Below are 16,679 nucleotides of genomic sequence, written 5' to 3'. Positions count from 1 at the left end.
TCCCTGGCTGAGGTTCAGTGATTGAGTGCAAGATTCAGTATAAATAGTTGAACTGGATTTTAGCCAAGCCCTATATCCTTTCAGATTGTTGGCTCCCTAGAGAGCAAACATGGCTTCAAAAGGTTCCACCGGGATGGCTATGGCACAGTGTTGGAAGACAAGAAGAGGAGATACTACCACATTGCTGAAACCAAGGTAAAACTTCATGCTGGAAAGTTTCATGTGAAGTTCAATTGAAAGTAGGAATAACTTTGTTGTACTTATTGTGTGCATCTCCATACCCTTCCCTATGTAATTAATTGGTTCCAGAAGACATAAGGTAACCTGTTTTTTATGTAAGCTGGACTTTACAGTGGTGTCCCGCAGGGCTCTGTCCTATCTCCCGCTCTCTTTCTGTTGTTCATTAACTCTTAAAGCGCGGGTGTTGACAATAGTCGACAGCTGGTGCCTGGGCTCAAACCGTGGGTGTCGACAATAGTTCATAAGGCATTTTTTGACTTAGTGCGCCGTCAAATTTAATTTGTTTGTGCTGAAGTAGAGTAAGCATGTCGTTTTCTTTCAAACAATACCCAACCATGCTCCCTTGACTAATTATTGGCCAGTGTATGCCCTGTGTTAGTTTTGAGAAGATGTCCGCTAGACATCCCACCTCTTCTCACCTACCAGTGAATTTCATCCACAAGATGGGGGCCCTTTGACCTCAGCACGTATCAAGGGCATCAGGAAGGCCTGGAAGTTAAGTTTTTTAGGGTGTGTTTCACATAAAGTGTATAAAAGTTATGCTTTTTATTACTAAATCATAGAAGGGAAGTCCACTAGGGGGTGGAAAACTGTCTATAATAATGTGTTTTCAGTGATTCTAATTCAATATTCCGTACTCACTCTAGCAATGGTTATTATAGTCTTCATATTAACGGCAGAGGACAGTTAAGGGTATGTATTTTATAATGATACTTCATTCAGTCATGTGAAGTAAGTAAAAGTGAAGATGTAAAAGGTTGAAATGAGGTCTGTTTTTTCCTGAATATACCCGCGTGGGAGGACAGGCACGGCAAAACAAGCCCACGCTTTAGGGTTAAGGGGGGCGTTTCCTATAGTTTTCATCAAATAAAATAATTTTCTGTTTTATGGTTTGTTGAGTACCGTAGGGCTTGTGGATGACTATAGTAAAGCAGCAAGTGTCATAAATTTACCATATAATGTAATAATTGACCGTTTCCAACCCCGTCACCACGTGGACCGTGCTCCTGGACACTTGAGCACACCATCGTCTCTCTGTTATAGACATCTTTCAAATATTTTCTTATTATTTTTCTATGAAATTGAGCAATATGAGACTCTGTGTCATCTGTAGGCGGAGTTTTAGCAAGCAGGCTTGCTATTGAAAAGGCAAGACTATGATGCTGCATTTTTCTGCCTCATTACTTATTTCACGCATTCATCAATTCCGAGGGCTTTCAAAAAGACCCCTGATGTGCAGGGGAGAATAAGAAAACTGAATGAACTACAACTAGGGAAAGAGAGAGGGAGATAGGAAGAACAGGAGGAGGAGGGTCAGCTGGCACCTGTCACTCTTGGTGCGGTACGTCTCATTGTCTCATTACTGTCACCACCACCGCCTGTTCCACACCTGTTGCTGGCACCTTTTCAAGGCCTGATACACCACTATATGTTGCTGGCACCTCTTCAAAACCTGATACACCACCAGCTGCTAAGTCTGTATGACCGATTCTCATCCCTAAAGCTGTCACTACAGACAAGAAAGCAGAACGTGTCGTTTTGAAATGTTGCGACTTTTAAAACATGATACATCACTGCACAAGAATCAGCCAAAGTAGAAAACAAGGTTGGATGACAGTGACTACAAGCCAGGAGGGTTTTAGGCACCATCCAGGGAACCACTGACTTTAGAACACCAGTCTGACAACAAAGAGAGTGAATGGTGCCATGACACCCTCACCTATGAGTGCATAATATACTCATTAGAGAAGGAAAACAGGTGCCAGAATACTTTCAAATAGATGTACAAGATGTAATATAAGCATATAAAAAGTACTGTAAATTTTGATGACCCACTAATGACTTCCCAGTGACATTGGCATATTACACTTGTTAGAGAAACCGGTCTATAGTTCAGAGGCTCTTGTTTATTTCTGCTCTTATGTAATGGGACCACATGTGCTCTTTTCCACTGAACTGGACTTCCCCAGTCTTGATTGAACAACTTATAATGTCTTAAATTGGTTCCATTAACTGTTTACTACACTAATTTAGTACTTGGCCTGATGTTTTATCTGGACCCATTGCTTTTGTACCATCTAGTGATTTCAATAGCCCCAGTATCTCTTCTTTATCCACTTTTATGTTTTCCATTTTTTGACACTTCCCTCCTCATCCCTCTCTTCAAATTTGGTGTCTTGGGTAAATGCTTTCTGAAAGGTTTCATTTAATATTTCACAGATTTCCTCTATCCTCATAGACTTGGTCACCCACTTTGATCATATTTACAGCTTTTTTCCTTCATTTCTTGTTATGAAAAAGTAAATGGGTATCACAGGACAGACTAAGAGTTAGAATATTGGATACAGACAACTGACTTGCCCTAGAATGTAATGAGGCACCCCCCAACTCCAACCAAGGTCACAGCTTATGTGGTCCAGGTGAGCCATGTGCCGACGCCGCTGTGCATTAAACTAATTTCCTATATCATGGGTCCGCAACACTTACAGGAAACTCGGCAATGCATTGATCGACCGAGTAACACACGGGAAATAGGTTTAAATACACTTGGCTGAACTAAGTGATTGGATCGAGGCAGGAAGATGTGGCGGGCCAGCTGTGATGAATGATGAAAGTCCCCTGGAGGCTTGTGGTTGCCATGGACAGTGTATATCTGCTGATGCTACGCTGAGCATTGCTATTCTGTGTACATATGTACAAGAAAGAGTAATCCAAATGTGGTGGTGAAGGCGAGACGGTAACCCACCCGTAACACCGTCTTAGGTGTGATCAGGATGAGGGCCGAGTAGTGATGGCTGGCTTTGTGCCTCAAGTATACGTGTCGTGAGTTACGGTGAAGCTTTGAAGCTTCAACACGTGACGCCACTTATCTGGCACATCAGCCAATACACCAGCTTCGAATCGCTGGTACAAAGGTTAATTCTCTCATTTATTGCTTCAACCTTCTCGGATTCGAATCATATTTGTCTTATTCAAATAATAACCGAAGTGCAAATTACCCGAGTACAATTACCCAAGCGCAATTTTTTTCCCTATTGAAAAATATGTTTAATGAGAGGTAATTTCATACAGAAATTTCCAACACTCATGTATGTGTCTTTAAAAAAAAGTTTTGGGTCCTTCATTTTTTTATTGTATTCTTTTCATACTTTTTTTTCTTGTCACTTTGGTGTAATCATTTCCAGCTTGTCTATGGCTTTCCCTATTTATGGCATTTCTCTTCCTTTTAAGTTTCTCCGTGCTCTATATTTCTTTTTCTTTGCTTCCAGAGATCTTGTATGAAACCACTCTTTTTTTTTCCCTCTTTTCTTAATCACATGGTAGGGTACCCACTTTCTTACACTTTCATTATGGATTTTCATGAATTAGTCATATTTTTGCTGTACTTTTCTCAACTTTTTATTTTATATTTTGACCAATTCATTCTAATACAAAAGGAAATCACAAATCATTATACCTAGCAATATTGTAATTTCTTCTTTTCTCTAATCCAATCTCTTCAAATTCTTCATCCATTTCCATTTGTAATACTTTATGGTCACTTTTTCCTAGTGGGCACTCATGTTGCACTTCACTTAACAAGTCTATCCCTTTGGTAAAAATTAAGTCTATTTTTGCAGGTTCATCGTCTTCTCTAAATCTTGTCTCCTCCCTAACTCACTGTGTCATGAGGTTTTCTGTAGCCAATTTTAATACTTTAGCTCCCCATGTATTTCTTTACCTTCCACTTCAAACTTTTCCCATTTAACCTTTTTACAGTTGAAAGTCTCCTGTTAGAATTACATTTTTGCTATTTCTTATAATATCCTCTAATGCTTTACTTGTACCTTTTGACAAGTTGTTATAAATTTTGGTTGCTGTGTTGTGTGGGGGTACATATGTCACCATTACTGTCAGTTTTTTATTGCAGTTTAATTGTAGTAAAGCACTTGAAATTTCTGTATTTTCTGGTCCTGTTCTCACTTTTACCACTTTTAAATCTCTTTTGACCATTATCATCACACCTCCGCCACTCTTTCCTATTCTGTATAGTAAAACTTCATTTATATATATATTATCATATAATATTATATTGTTATTATTAATCATTTTTTTGTGTGTGTGCAGGAATTTGAGAAAATAGAATGTGAATGGCCTCTGTTCTTCCTGTTCATGATCATCGAAGGAATGTTTAAAGGGAATGAAGAGCAAGTGGAACAGTATAAGAACAAACTGAAACCGCTGGTCAAGAGGGACAAGTGGGGAGGTGAGTACTGGTGACTGTTTATATTGATGTATTCATTGTCAGCATTGTGATCAGTACATATAAAGCTGGAAGATACAGTAGGCTAGCCTCCTATGAGACTATATGGATGACACCTGGGCTCATGAAGTAATAAAGCGCATAGTAGGAATACAGGTAGTTTTCCTACTTAGCAGGTTTTTACGATGTGAATCTTCTAGTTTTTATGAGGTCAACTAGAATTCTTCAGTACTTTTTCAATGCTTAATTTTCTGCAAAAATACCATGAGGAAGTGGTGGGCAAGTTGTTGGAGGAAGGTCAAACCAAAATCGAAGACCTAAGCTAAGAACACTGGGTAAAAAAACAAAAAAAAAAAAAAAAAAAGTAAGTTGCCTTAAGTGTCTTCAACTGATTAAGGTCAAATTTGCACCGCTGAATCCGTAAATGACACCCGTTTCTCTTGATCAGGTCAGGTTTTTGTGCTAAGTTGATTTTTAAAAAATCTGATCTTATAACTAAATCAATTACATTTTTGTGACATTTTCGGTTGATTTTTGTTACTATTTCTCATCCGGAATAGGTTTTTAAAATAAAAAAATAATTTTCTAACACAATTCATTAATTAAATGTTACAAAAATTGATAAGTGTACATTGAGTAGTAGACATTGATAAAGGTAATTACATGCAAATTGGATATTAGGTCATCATTGTTCAAAATTCAGAGCATAAACTTCCGTTTCTTAGAACTTTAGAATGCTCAGCTGTAGGGATGTCTGTCTTCAGAGTCCAACAGTAATCAGCCATCATGACTGCATCCCAGCGTCCCTAATACTTGGCCGCCATCTCTTTCATGTCCTGATGGAATCTCTCCCCCTGCTTGTCGCTCATTGATCCCAGACTCTCAGGAAACCGATCCATATGTGAGAATAAGTAATGCATTTTGATGCTCATGTTGCATCCGAGGTTTCTGAAATCAGTCTGCATATTGGTGACAAGTTCTGCATAGTTCCTGGCCTTCTTGTTGCCAATAAAGTTCTTCACAACAAGAACAAAAGCCTTCCACGCTTCCAGTTCCACTTCGTTCAATGAGTTTTCAAACTCTGGATCTCTGATGAGCTGACGGAATTGAGGACGTCAATGATGCCAGCTTTCAACTTCTCCATGGTCAATCCTGGAAAAGCGTGGCACAAGTAAGTGAAGCAGCCACCATCCTTGTCCAGAGCTTTGGTGAACTGTTTGATCAAGCCGAGCTTGATGTGCAGTGGTGGGAAGAGTATCCTGTCCCTGTCCACCAAAGGGTTGTTTATGACGTTCCTTGCTTTGCAAGGCACCAGAAAGTGATGCCATTGGCTTGAATATAAGTACATTAATACCTCGGTTTATGAGTGCCTTACTTTATAATTGTTTTGATTTATGAGCTAAAATAATCCACTAAAAATGCCTTGGTTTACAAGTGGTGATTTAGTGTACAAGCATCCTGTTTGTACAAGTCAAAGACACAAGCGTGGGTTTACCTCTGCTCAGCGCAAGATGAGGGTCTGATTCACAAAGCGTTTAGTTCATAGTTTATTGTTGACATCAATAACAAAGTGGGATTCACAAAAACTGACGTGACGCAAATTTACTAAAGTGTCGCCCTAACTTCAAGATTCACAAGTCATTGATGACATCACAAGGTGCTCTAGCTATTATATGTTGTTCACTGTGCTAACGTTGGGATTCACAGAGCTCTTTCACTGTGCTGCGTGACATGACTGACATTAAATTTGTTGTCTAATAACAACTGCCTCGGTTGTGTAGGAAACACTAACAATACTATCATATTTACATATAAACACTTATAAATTGTGTTTTTCGACTTGAAATATAAATTTGTGAGTAAGAGAAGCCAATTCCTTTATAAAATGTTGAGATATACACTGAGAGGCATGAGAAGTGTGAGCGTATGATACGTTTTCCCAGCTGCACTGCCGGCTGGGACTGCCAGTCCTCCCTCCTTCTCCCCCTCCTTCCATCCTCTTTATTCATCTTTCTACCATCTCATCCATTCATCCATCCATCTCTATATTTTACCCCTCCGTGAAGGAATCATGGGCCAGGCCCATGAAGAGGGAGCTGACAGGCTGACTTTATTGGATGTCGTCTACCAAAAGTTGGCTCTGTCGATGAGGACTGGATTGTCTCTGCCCTTCTCATCCCATCTAACTTTTCTTATCTTCCCTTCCATAATATCTTCAGCATTCAGCAGATATAGCAAGACAGTCTTAACTTTCCCTCGTTCCTTCCCTCCGTCCTTCATTCCTGTCTGCATTTGCCCCACATTTTTCTTTCCTTTTTTCCTGTTTCAATTTCCTCCTTATCTTCTTTTTCTTCTTAAGTATATTCGTAGATGACAAGATGTCAAAAATCAGGGTTACTTTAATGTGAATGTGAAGCAGACAAAGACATAAGTACCCAGACCATCATTTAGCATAATTCACTCCCCAAAATGATTAATAAAAAACGTTTGATTTTAACATAAATGCCTTAAAAGTAAAAAGTGGAGAAAAAGTAATTATGTTCTTATAATGGAAAAAGGAAAAAATGGGAAGAGAGAATGGGTCATTTTGAAGACAGCTGAAGGCAGCTGCCTTGTGATTGGCTGACAGTTCTGAAAAACATGCTTGTGATTCGTTGTGAGTACGATAACTTCATCGACGGCGCTCACCCAGTCAGCGTCCTGTTTGCCATGGCGGCGCGCCTCTAACTACGACGAAAGGTTGCTTTGTGGATCGGAAGCCACGAATCATGGATGATGTGTTTTATATTATTTATCATTGCTATTTGTTAGTAAAATTACTTAATATATTCTGTATAAAATAATACGTAAAATGATTTTTGTGAATATTTTTGGGATATGGGATGCATTTAGGAGATTCACGTTAATTTAAATGGGGAAATTTGACTTGGTTTATGAATTTTTTGGTTTGTGAGCAAAATTTCAGAATGAATTAAGCCCATAAAATGAAGTATGGCTGTATGTATTTCAAAATTACTTTTTTGTTCCCATTCTCGCCATTGGCATGAAAGTGCACTTGGGCCCTAAACATGCGGTATATACACGACATTGGCATGTAAGTGCGCAAGAGGGTTAAAAAAATGGACTAAATATTTAAATAAGGAAAGCATTATAAACAGAAGACAATCTGTGTTTTGAGAAGAAAGATCTTGTGTTACAAATTTACTTAACTTCTATTCGAAAGCGATAGATCTTACTTAGGAAAGAGAGCTATGGGTAGTAAAAAAACAGCTTTTGATAAAGTGTCACATAAAAGACTGATATGGAAATCAGAAAAGAAAGGTGGACTGCAGGGGAAAATGACAGACTGTATGGAAGACTACTTGGAGGGAAGAGAAATGGTAAGATAGGAAGTCAGAGTGGAGACAAGTAACAAGCAGTGTGGTGTGAGTGTGGGTGTAAATTTACTTATGTATTTGCACAGAATTGTGATGTGTTGCTTTCATGTGACTCTTCCACAGACCCAGTGATCCCCAAGTACTATTTTATTCACAAGGACCAGGTGAACATGGAGCGTGCTAACCCAGGATCTCAGGTGGGTGCGTCTTCGGTTTTCATGCAAGTCCCTTGTAGTCAAGGGTTCATTTTTTTATTTTGTTCCTTTGCTAACTATTCTTTGCCAGCAAGAGGATTTTGTTAGTGTATTTACTTTATTATACAAGTCCCTTGTTATAAGATTTTGATAAATGCCAGGTCCATTAATACAGCTTTATTGTCACCAGTAGGATTTTATTGTCTTGCCCTTGGCAATGAATTTCTATGTTGTTTATTGTTGTCAGTTATTGGCTAACAGATTACAGCAAAACCCCAAGTATCCAGCAACCATGAGGATTCATTGGTGTTGGATAAGTGGTAATTCCGGATACTATGGGTATATTCCAAATGTTCATGTAATTTTATTCAACCAAACATGTTTACACAGGTACAGTACACTCAGAGATGCATCTTCTGACTACAACTGTGTATGCATGTACATACTTACCAAAGCACTGAGAATTGAAGGGCTCCAGTACAACCTGACCGTCACCTAAATATCCACAAACAATAAGTGCATGAATTAACTAAGAAAGTGACTGGGTGCAGCTCACTCTGCCTCCAATCATCCTTGCCCCCCTCTCTCTCTCTCTCTCTCTCTCTCTCTCTCTCTCTCTCTCTCTCTCTCTCTCTATATCTCTCTCTCTCTCTCTCTCTCTCTCTCTCTCTCTCTCTCTCTCTCTCTCTCTCTCTCTCTCTCTCTCTCTCTCTCTCTCTCTCTCTCTCTCTCTCTCTCTCTCTCTCTCATTGTAAACTATACACTATAAATCAGTTTTACCTACTGTGCATATGATTAAAGGGCAAGACCATATAACCTTGAAAGATTGGTTGTCTGAGAACACAAGAAAGACCTTGTATATATCCCCATACATTGTTGCAGCGTGGCTTGTGTGATGCCAAGTAGGATGCAAAGACGCTGCTGCTGTCAACTCTTACCTCATGGCTGGAGTGGGAAATGTAAAAACATGAGAATTTATAATGGAAAAAATGTTGAGAGAGAGAGGGGAGGAGGAGGGAGGGAGTGGAGAGGGAGGGAGAGAGGGAGGGAGAGGAGAGGAGAGGGGAGAGGAGAGGGAGGAGGGAAGGAGAGGAGGGAGGGGAGGGAGAGGAGAGGGAGGGAGGAGGGAGGGAGGGGAGGGGAGAGGAGAAAGATGGAAACATGAAAATGCAGGCAACAGAAAGCCTATTGGCTCATTACGAGGTTGCCCGCTTTGGTGATTTAATCTGCTCGACAGCCACTTGGGGCATGAGGAGCAGATGAAAGCACCTTGATATTGAGTTTACTCCCGACGCAGCGAAATGACGGTCGATGCTATATTTGAAGGAGTTGATGGTATTTGCATTCGGGAGGGAAGGGGAGGGAGGAGGGAGGGAGGAGGGAAAGGAGGGGAAGGAGGAGAGGAGGGGGAGGGAGGGGGAGGAGGGAGGGAGGAGGGAGGGGAGAAGAGGGGAGGAGAGAAGGGGAGAGGGAGGGAGGGGGAGGAGGGGAGGAGAGGAGAGGAGGGAGGAGGAGGAGGGAGGAGGGAGGAGGAGGGGAGGAGGAGGGAGGAGAGGAGAGGAGATAAAGAGAGGGTATAGTGAGGGAGGAGCATTAGCCAATTAGATGGTTGGAGGCAGTGTGTTGTACCCAGTTACTTTGATAGTTTACCCATGCCCTCTCATTGTTTGTGGATATTTAGGTGATGGTCTGCTTGTACTGGAGCCCCTCAGTGCTTAGCGCTTTGGTCAGCACATGCATACATGCTTGTAGGCAGGAGATGCATCTCTGAGTGTATAGTACCTGTGTGAGCATGTTTGGTTGAATAAAATTATCTGGGGAACTTTTGGAGCATAACCCAAGTATCTGAATCCCCCACTGTTGTGGGATAGTAGGGGTTTCATTGTAGTTTGGGAAATCAAGGGTCAAGTATATTTGTAGTCAGTCATAATAATTTTTTTATTTGCTTACCTGAGTGCAGTTTTTTCTTGAGTTACGATGGTGTTTGGGAAGTTGGGACCAACAGGTTGGTCATAAGTCGAACTGGTCGAAAGTCGAAGTTTACCTTAAAATATAAAATAGAATATTATTCAAATGTCGGGCTGCGGATAGAGCGGCATTCCTGCTCCTCTTCCCCTCCCCTCATAAACTCAACTCTGTCCTCATGAGTTCGCCTCACCAGGTTCACTGTGTTTGTTAACCCTTTATCCAGCGCTCTGGTGGAACATCCGTAAACAAATGCTAGTGGCATGAGGTTCAGATTTCGGATAAATTTCTAATTTCTTCAGGTAAGTGAAATGAGAAAGTTTTCGTAAAACTACGGTTATTCGAATACTAATTCTGTTAACCCCATAATGATGTTGATGCCGCTGGTGTCATATAGTTCTATCAAATGTGGGCAACGAGCATGACTCCAGCGCCGGCGAGCAGCGAGAAGCTATCCGGATATTGAAGGCCAAGCAAAACTAGGTTTCTGTTAATGCTAAGTGACTAACTGGCACCTCTTTTGTCTCTTACCACCACTCCGTGATAAAAATAGTTTTCAGTTCCTGCCTATGCATCATGGTGTCTGCAGAGCGATTATGTTCCCTCAGCCGTCCTCTTTCGGCGGTCTTCCTTTAGTTTCTACTCGTTGTGTGCGTGCTGAACGTAGTCTTGACACCTCCACTGATATATGTGATGTTCTAGATGAACTAATATCTTATTCACAAGAGTGTTCAGAGGAGTGGGAAGCGGAAGTCGGATTTTTTTGGGAATCATGGAACTCCAGCTTAATGGTCTGTCAAAATAATAATCTGATTTCACAGTTGAGTTACACGGATAATTTTTTACAACTTTTTTTCAATGAAATTCATTCTAGAATTACACAAAAAATGAAAATGTACAAAAATTATTTTTTGAGTTTCACTGCAACTTTGGCTCTCTGTGGGCAGTAAATTTCCAGGTAAAAGTTTATTTACTTTTTCACACTCATTCGTGATAAAATGACCTACTTTTCTTCAGTAAATTTTCCTGTATGTCGCACCAGTAAAAAGTTGGAATTTTTGGGAATCCTGGAATTCCAGCCAGACAGTCAATCCAAATCATAATCTGATTTGACTGTTGAATTATACGGATGATTTTCTACAACTTTTATTCAATGAGATTCATTCCAGAATGAAAAAACTACAAAAATTTACAAAAATTATTTTTCGAGTTTCACTGTAACTTTGGCTCTCTGTAGGCAGTAAATTTCCAGGTAAAAGATTATAAACTATATTTTACAGATTCCATCATAATAAAATGAGCAACATTTCTTCAATAAATTTTCCTGTACGTCACACCAGTAAAAAGTTGGAATTTTGGGGGAATCATGGCATTCCAGCCAAACAGTCAGTCCAAATAAAAATCTGATTTCACAGTAGAGTTCTAAGGATTCTTTCCAACAACTTTTATTCAGTGAGATTCATTCCAAAATGAAAGAAAAAAAAAATACCAAAATTTTTTTTGGAATTTCACTGCAACTTTGGCTCTCTGTAGGCAGTAAATTTCTGGGTCAAAGATTATAAACTATATTTTACAGACTCCATCGTGATAAAACGAATAACTTTTCTTCAATAATTTTTCCTGTACGTTGCACCAGTAAAAAGTTATAATTTTTTGGGAATCTTGCAATTCCAGCCTAATGCGACAACCTAGAAAGAAATGGATTTCACAGCAGGATGCACCAGAAAATTTTCTATAAAACACCTTTTATGACGTTTTTTCAGTTTCAAAGTTCATTTTCCGCTGACTTTTGCGTTGAGGGATTTACCGAGAAAAACTTTTGCGGTCAAAGGGTGTTGAGAGAGTCTCCGATAAAAGAGACTTGACTGTACTTGACTCAGTATTACTAATATTATTGTCATATTTGTAAGTGCAAGCAGTTCTAAGTCACACACATTGTAAATTGAGGACTACCTCTACCTTTAGAAGTGGAAGTATTTGAGTATGTTGATAATGCAAGAAGATTGTTTGAATATTATTTGTCCTTTTTTTCCTTCTCCACCTCCTACTCATCCTCTTTGCATCACAGTGTCGACAGCCCAGTTCTGAGGGCACCTCCAGGAACCTTTTCCTGTGGGGCCAGAGTGTGTGGATAATTGCCTCGCTGCTCATGGATAGCCTCCTTCATATCAACGAGCTTGATATTATTCGTCGTCATCTTCCATCTTACAACCGTCCACGTAAAGGAGGACGTTACTCAGCCTTCCAGGTAAGCTCTCGTTCCTCAGGGATGGACTAGTTAGTGGTTTCTAGCCTCTATGCTATGGCCCATTTCAGTGAATGTCAAAAACAATTCTCACCCTATGGCAACAGCTTTGTCATGACTGCCTTTCCATGTGCCCACACATTTTGGGCTAAGTTTAGTTGCAATCTGCTGACAATTTGCTCAAAATGGACAAAGAATGCATTCAAATACTTTTTTCAAAACATTGTTATTAATTGATAATTATCAGAAAAAAATAATGACAGCTGTCGACTTCATTTTGTCATCATAACCATCTCACAGAAAAAAATAGGTTTCTATAGGGAAACCATTGTGTTTGGCAGATACACTGGCATAAGGTATAGTCAGCATAGGTTTGCTAGGGTTGAGGAGGAGAAATGGCTAGTATGTACAAGAAGGGTTTGACAGGTAACTTGTGATTTATGGTTACCTTGAAAAGTGACAGCTTGAAAACTCCTTAGGTTTGTGTCAACCTTACTTTGTAAAAGCATGGACTGAAGCCATGAGGCAGCAGTTTTTGTAACCTTTGCTAAGTTTTCACACCAAGAAGTGTTCCCTGCACCATAGTCATGATGTATTCAAACAAAGTTTGGGCTGTGCCACAGAGTTACATATCAGAGTATGAGTTCCCTATACTGCTGTACTGAGACTTATGAAGTCTAAAGCTGAGCTCAATGGCTGTCTAACTGTGTCCACTTGGTCCAAAACCTACAATTTCACACACTTTACTCCTGCCTAATATACCTATCAATCAATCAGTCAATGGTGGCATACGCCGGGGATGCATTGCCTCGCGCACCCTATGATGCCAAGTCCAGGGGTCCCTCCATCCTGAGTACCTCCCAGCAGGATCTATCAACTTGCTCAAGCCATGAACTCTATGGGTGTCCCCTTAGCCTCCTCCACTTAGGATTATCTCTTACAGAGACAACCCGATGAGTAGGGCTGGCTTCTGGGTAGCGTGCCACGTGGCTATATAACTGGAGTTGGTGTTGATAGACTATGCAAGTAATATATGTTAAATCAGTCATGGAGTAGTTGCCGGTTTGACACAAAGTCATTCCAGTGATATCCCATGATTCTGCATAAACATTTATCACCAAAGACATCAGTTCACCTCTCCAAATCCGTATCTCACAGCCATAGAGTAAGACAGGGAGCACAAGGGACTTGAAGATCCGGATTTTTATCTTTCTACACAAATATCGACAATGCCCTTGCTACCGTCTTATTTCAAGAAAATTTACACCACTATTGTCTTTTCTGAGGAAATTCTTCACAGCATTAGTATAAATCCATAACGTTGATATGAACATAAATATAATGATAAAAATAAGCTGAGAACATAAGCACTTCTTATATTTTTAGGAGTGCTTGACCCTTTAAGGTATTTTGACATTGTGACATAACTTATATCAATATAATGATTGTGCAGAATAAGATACTGCTTAAAGATGAGGCCCTTCATGCAAGAAAGAGGAAATGTGCAAAAACATGAATCTCCAGAAAATGCATTTGGATCTTGACAATGTTAAAATAGCCATAACTATGGCTTTTCAAGTTAGACCATCAATTTTCTCTTCTATTCTTTTTAAGCTCTATGTGTACTTTCTGAATATAAGTTAAAGTTAGTAGAATTGCCCATGAGTAGACCCATGATACAAAAATGCAGCTATGGTTGCTTTCTAATTAAACAAAAACTGAAAGTGTTTTCTGGATGAAAATGTTTTTATGTGCATCAGAAAGCTACACAATAAAAAGAAGACTATAGCCCACACATCATAACCATCATAAGCACACTCCCTGCCTGTACTGCATGTTACTCATTCCAATATGCTGTATATTTTTGTTTTCATTGGTAAGATTTAAAAAAAAAAATCATTTATGTGAATTGTAACAGCATGCATTATGATGATAATGATACAGTCAAACCTCGCCATTTGCGCACATATGGGCGGTCTGAAGGTGCGCAAATGGTGAATGCGCAAATGGCGAACTTAATAACCTATGGGGAAAAATACATATGGGCGGTCACGGCCCAAAACCCCCCTACCAGAAAAAAAAAAAAAAAACTGGTCTGCTGGCAGGAAGCACGTCATACTCACGGTCAATCTCTCGCTTTTTTCTTCCACTGTCCACCTTAATCACTTCCACCTGTACTGTGGTCATCATCGGGTTCTTCCGGGCTTTAGGCTTCAGTGACACTGCGTGCAGCATGATGGTGGTGCAAAGGTGAGGCAGAAAACATTGAATAATTGCAGTCACCACGAGACAAGGAGAGGTGATCGGGTTATGGCGGGAAACGACATGTTGTGTACGTTGGCAGTGTTCTTCACTGGCGACAGAGGGCGTGCGGGTGGTAGACAGCTGTAGCTCGCCAGCGGATGCCATTTTGCTGCCAGAACAGCTAGTAAGCGTCCTCAGAAGATCAATGGATGGCATTTTGCTGCCAGAACAGCTAGTAAACGTCCTCAGAAGATCAATGGATGGCATTTTGCTGCCAGAACAGCTAGTAAACGTCCTCAGAAGATCAATGGACGGCATTTTGCTGCCAGAACAGCTAGTAAACGTCCTCAGAAGATCAATGGATGGCATTTTGCTGCCAGAACAGCTAGTAAACGTCCTCAGAAGATCAATGGACGGCATTTTGCTGCCAAAACAGCTAGTAAACGTCCTCAGAAGATCAATGGACGGCATTTTGCTGCCAAAACAGCTAGTAAACGTCCTCAGAAGATCAATGGACGGCATTTTGCTGCCAGAACAGCTAGTAAACGTCCTCAGAAGATCAATGTTTGGAATTTGCTGCCAGAACAGCTAGTAAACGTCCTCAGAAGATCAATGGACGGCATTTTGCTGCCAAAACAGCTAGTAAACGTCCTCAGAAGATCAATGGACGGCATTTTGCTGCCAGAACAGCTAGTAAGCGTCCTCAGAAGATCAATGGACGGCATTTTGCTGCCAAAACAGCTAGTAAACGTCCTCAGAAGATCAATGGATGGCATTTTGCTGCCAGAACAGCTAGTAAACGTCCTCAGAAGATCAATGGACGGCATTTTGCTGCCAGAACAGCTAGTAACCGTCCTCAGAAGATCAATGGACGGCATTTTGCTGCCAGAACAGCTAGTAAACGTCCTCAGAAGATCAATGGATGGCATTTTGCTGCCAGAACAGCTAGTAAACGTCCTCAGAAGATCAATGGACGGCATTTTGCTGCCAGAACAGCTAGTAAACGTCCTCAGAAGATCAATGGATGGCATTTTGCTGCCAGAACAGCTAGTAAACGTCCTCAGAAGATCAATGGATGGCATTTTGCTGCCAGAACAGCTAGTAACCGTCCTCAGAAGATCAATGGACGGCATTTTGCTGCCAAAACAGCTAGTAAACGTCCTCAGAAGATCAATGGACGGCATTTTGCTGCCAAAACAGCTAGTAAACGTCCTCAGAAGATCAACAGACGCCATTATCCTGCCAGTGAGATGTCGTTACCATAGCGGTGAGGTGCGCAAATAGCAAGACCACTTGCGCAAATGGTGGGATGATGGCCACAAATTAAGGCCGCGCAAATGGCGAGGGCGCAAAAGGTGAGTGCGCAAATGGTGAGGTTTTACTGTACAGTAAACCTTTGATATAATGGACCTGCTTATAACGGATTTTGGATTTAACGGACAAGGTCAGAGGGTTAGAAATCCACAGGGACCAACTGAGAGTAGTTTTTGAACCAACCACGCCTGGTAACTACAATAACATCTGCTAGCGACATGGCCTTCCTCCCTTTATCCTATCCTTTGGTTTCTGTAGTCTTTTTCAGCCCACCTAATGAAATATTTTCCTCCTTGAGATTCCCATTCAAATGAAGAAAGTATTTACACCACAAGAAAGTCTTATGCATCAATCCAGGATGTAAATGTAATGGAAAATAGCCAAGTGTTAATGAGTGTCGGTACTGACACAGCTAGAGGGGTCCATCAGGTAGGTTAGGTTAGGTTAAGTTAGGTTTGGTTAGCTAAATTTATTCGGCACGTGGTGTGGGACGGTGGAAATATGCAGTGCCGGACGGGACATGACGGCGGCGGTCCATTACGTGGGCTGGCATTGCAAGAAATACCTCCTTGCAGATATAAGTAACCCTGGTGTCCACCACGCATGTGCACTAGGGGAATACACAGCAGGAAAAACATTAATTTGCCATTTTTTTTAGTTTGTCCATTTGTGATCTTTGTGAGCAGTGAGTGAAATATAGAAACAGTATGCAAGTTAAACCCCTCTCTGCAAGCTATTTTGCAGCTGCGGTGGTGGGCAGCAGCGGGTGTACAACAGTCATTGAAAAGTCAATCATTTAAAGATTTTTGACAGAAACAGTTAGCAGATTATTTCATTATACACCGAAAACTACTAAA

General features: G+C 40.7%; 1 protein-coding gene across 1 annotated transcript in view; it reads left to right on the top strand.

The window, feature by feature from the left end:
- The window catches only part of LOC126996279 (probable phosphorylase b kinase regulatory subunit beta), a 297,183-nt gene that overhangs the window by 57,158 nt on the left and 223,346 nt on the right, over window positions 1–16,679 (top strand). Inside the window, exons 8-11 of the mRNA XM_050856656.1 lie at window positions 85–195; window positions 4,348–4,486; window positions 7,984–8,057; window positions 12,088–12,267. Of these exons, the coding sequence (XP_050712613.1) occupies window positions 85–195; window positions 4,348–4,486; window positions 7,984–8,057; window positions 12,088–12,267 (504 nt within the window). The remainder of the gene's footprint in view (window positions 1–84; window positions 196–4,347; window positions 4,487–7,983; window positions 8,058–12,087; window positions 12,268–16,679) is intronic.

The sequence above is a fragment of the Eriocheir sinensis genome, chromosome 9, assembly GCF_024679095.1.
Source record: "Eriocheir sinensis breed Jianghai 21 chromosome 9, ASM2467909v1, whole genome shotgun sequence".
Classification (NCBI taxonomy): domain Eukaryota; kingdom Metazoa; phylum Arthropoda; class Malacostraca; order Decapoda; family Varunidae; genus Eriocheir; species Eriocheir sinensis.
The sequence above is the reverse complement of the archived record's forward strand: the minus strand, read 5'-3'. Positions and strand labels throughout refer to the sequence as shown.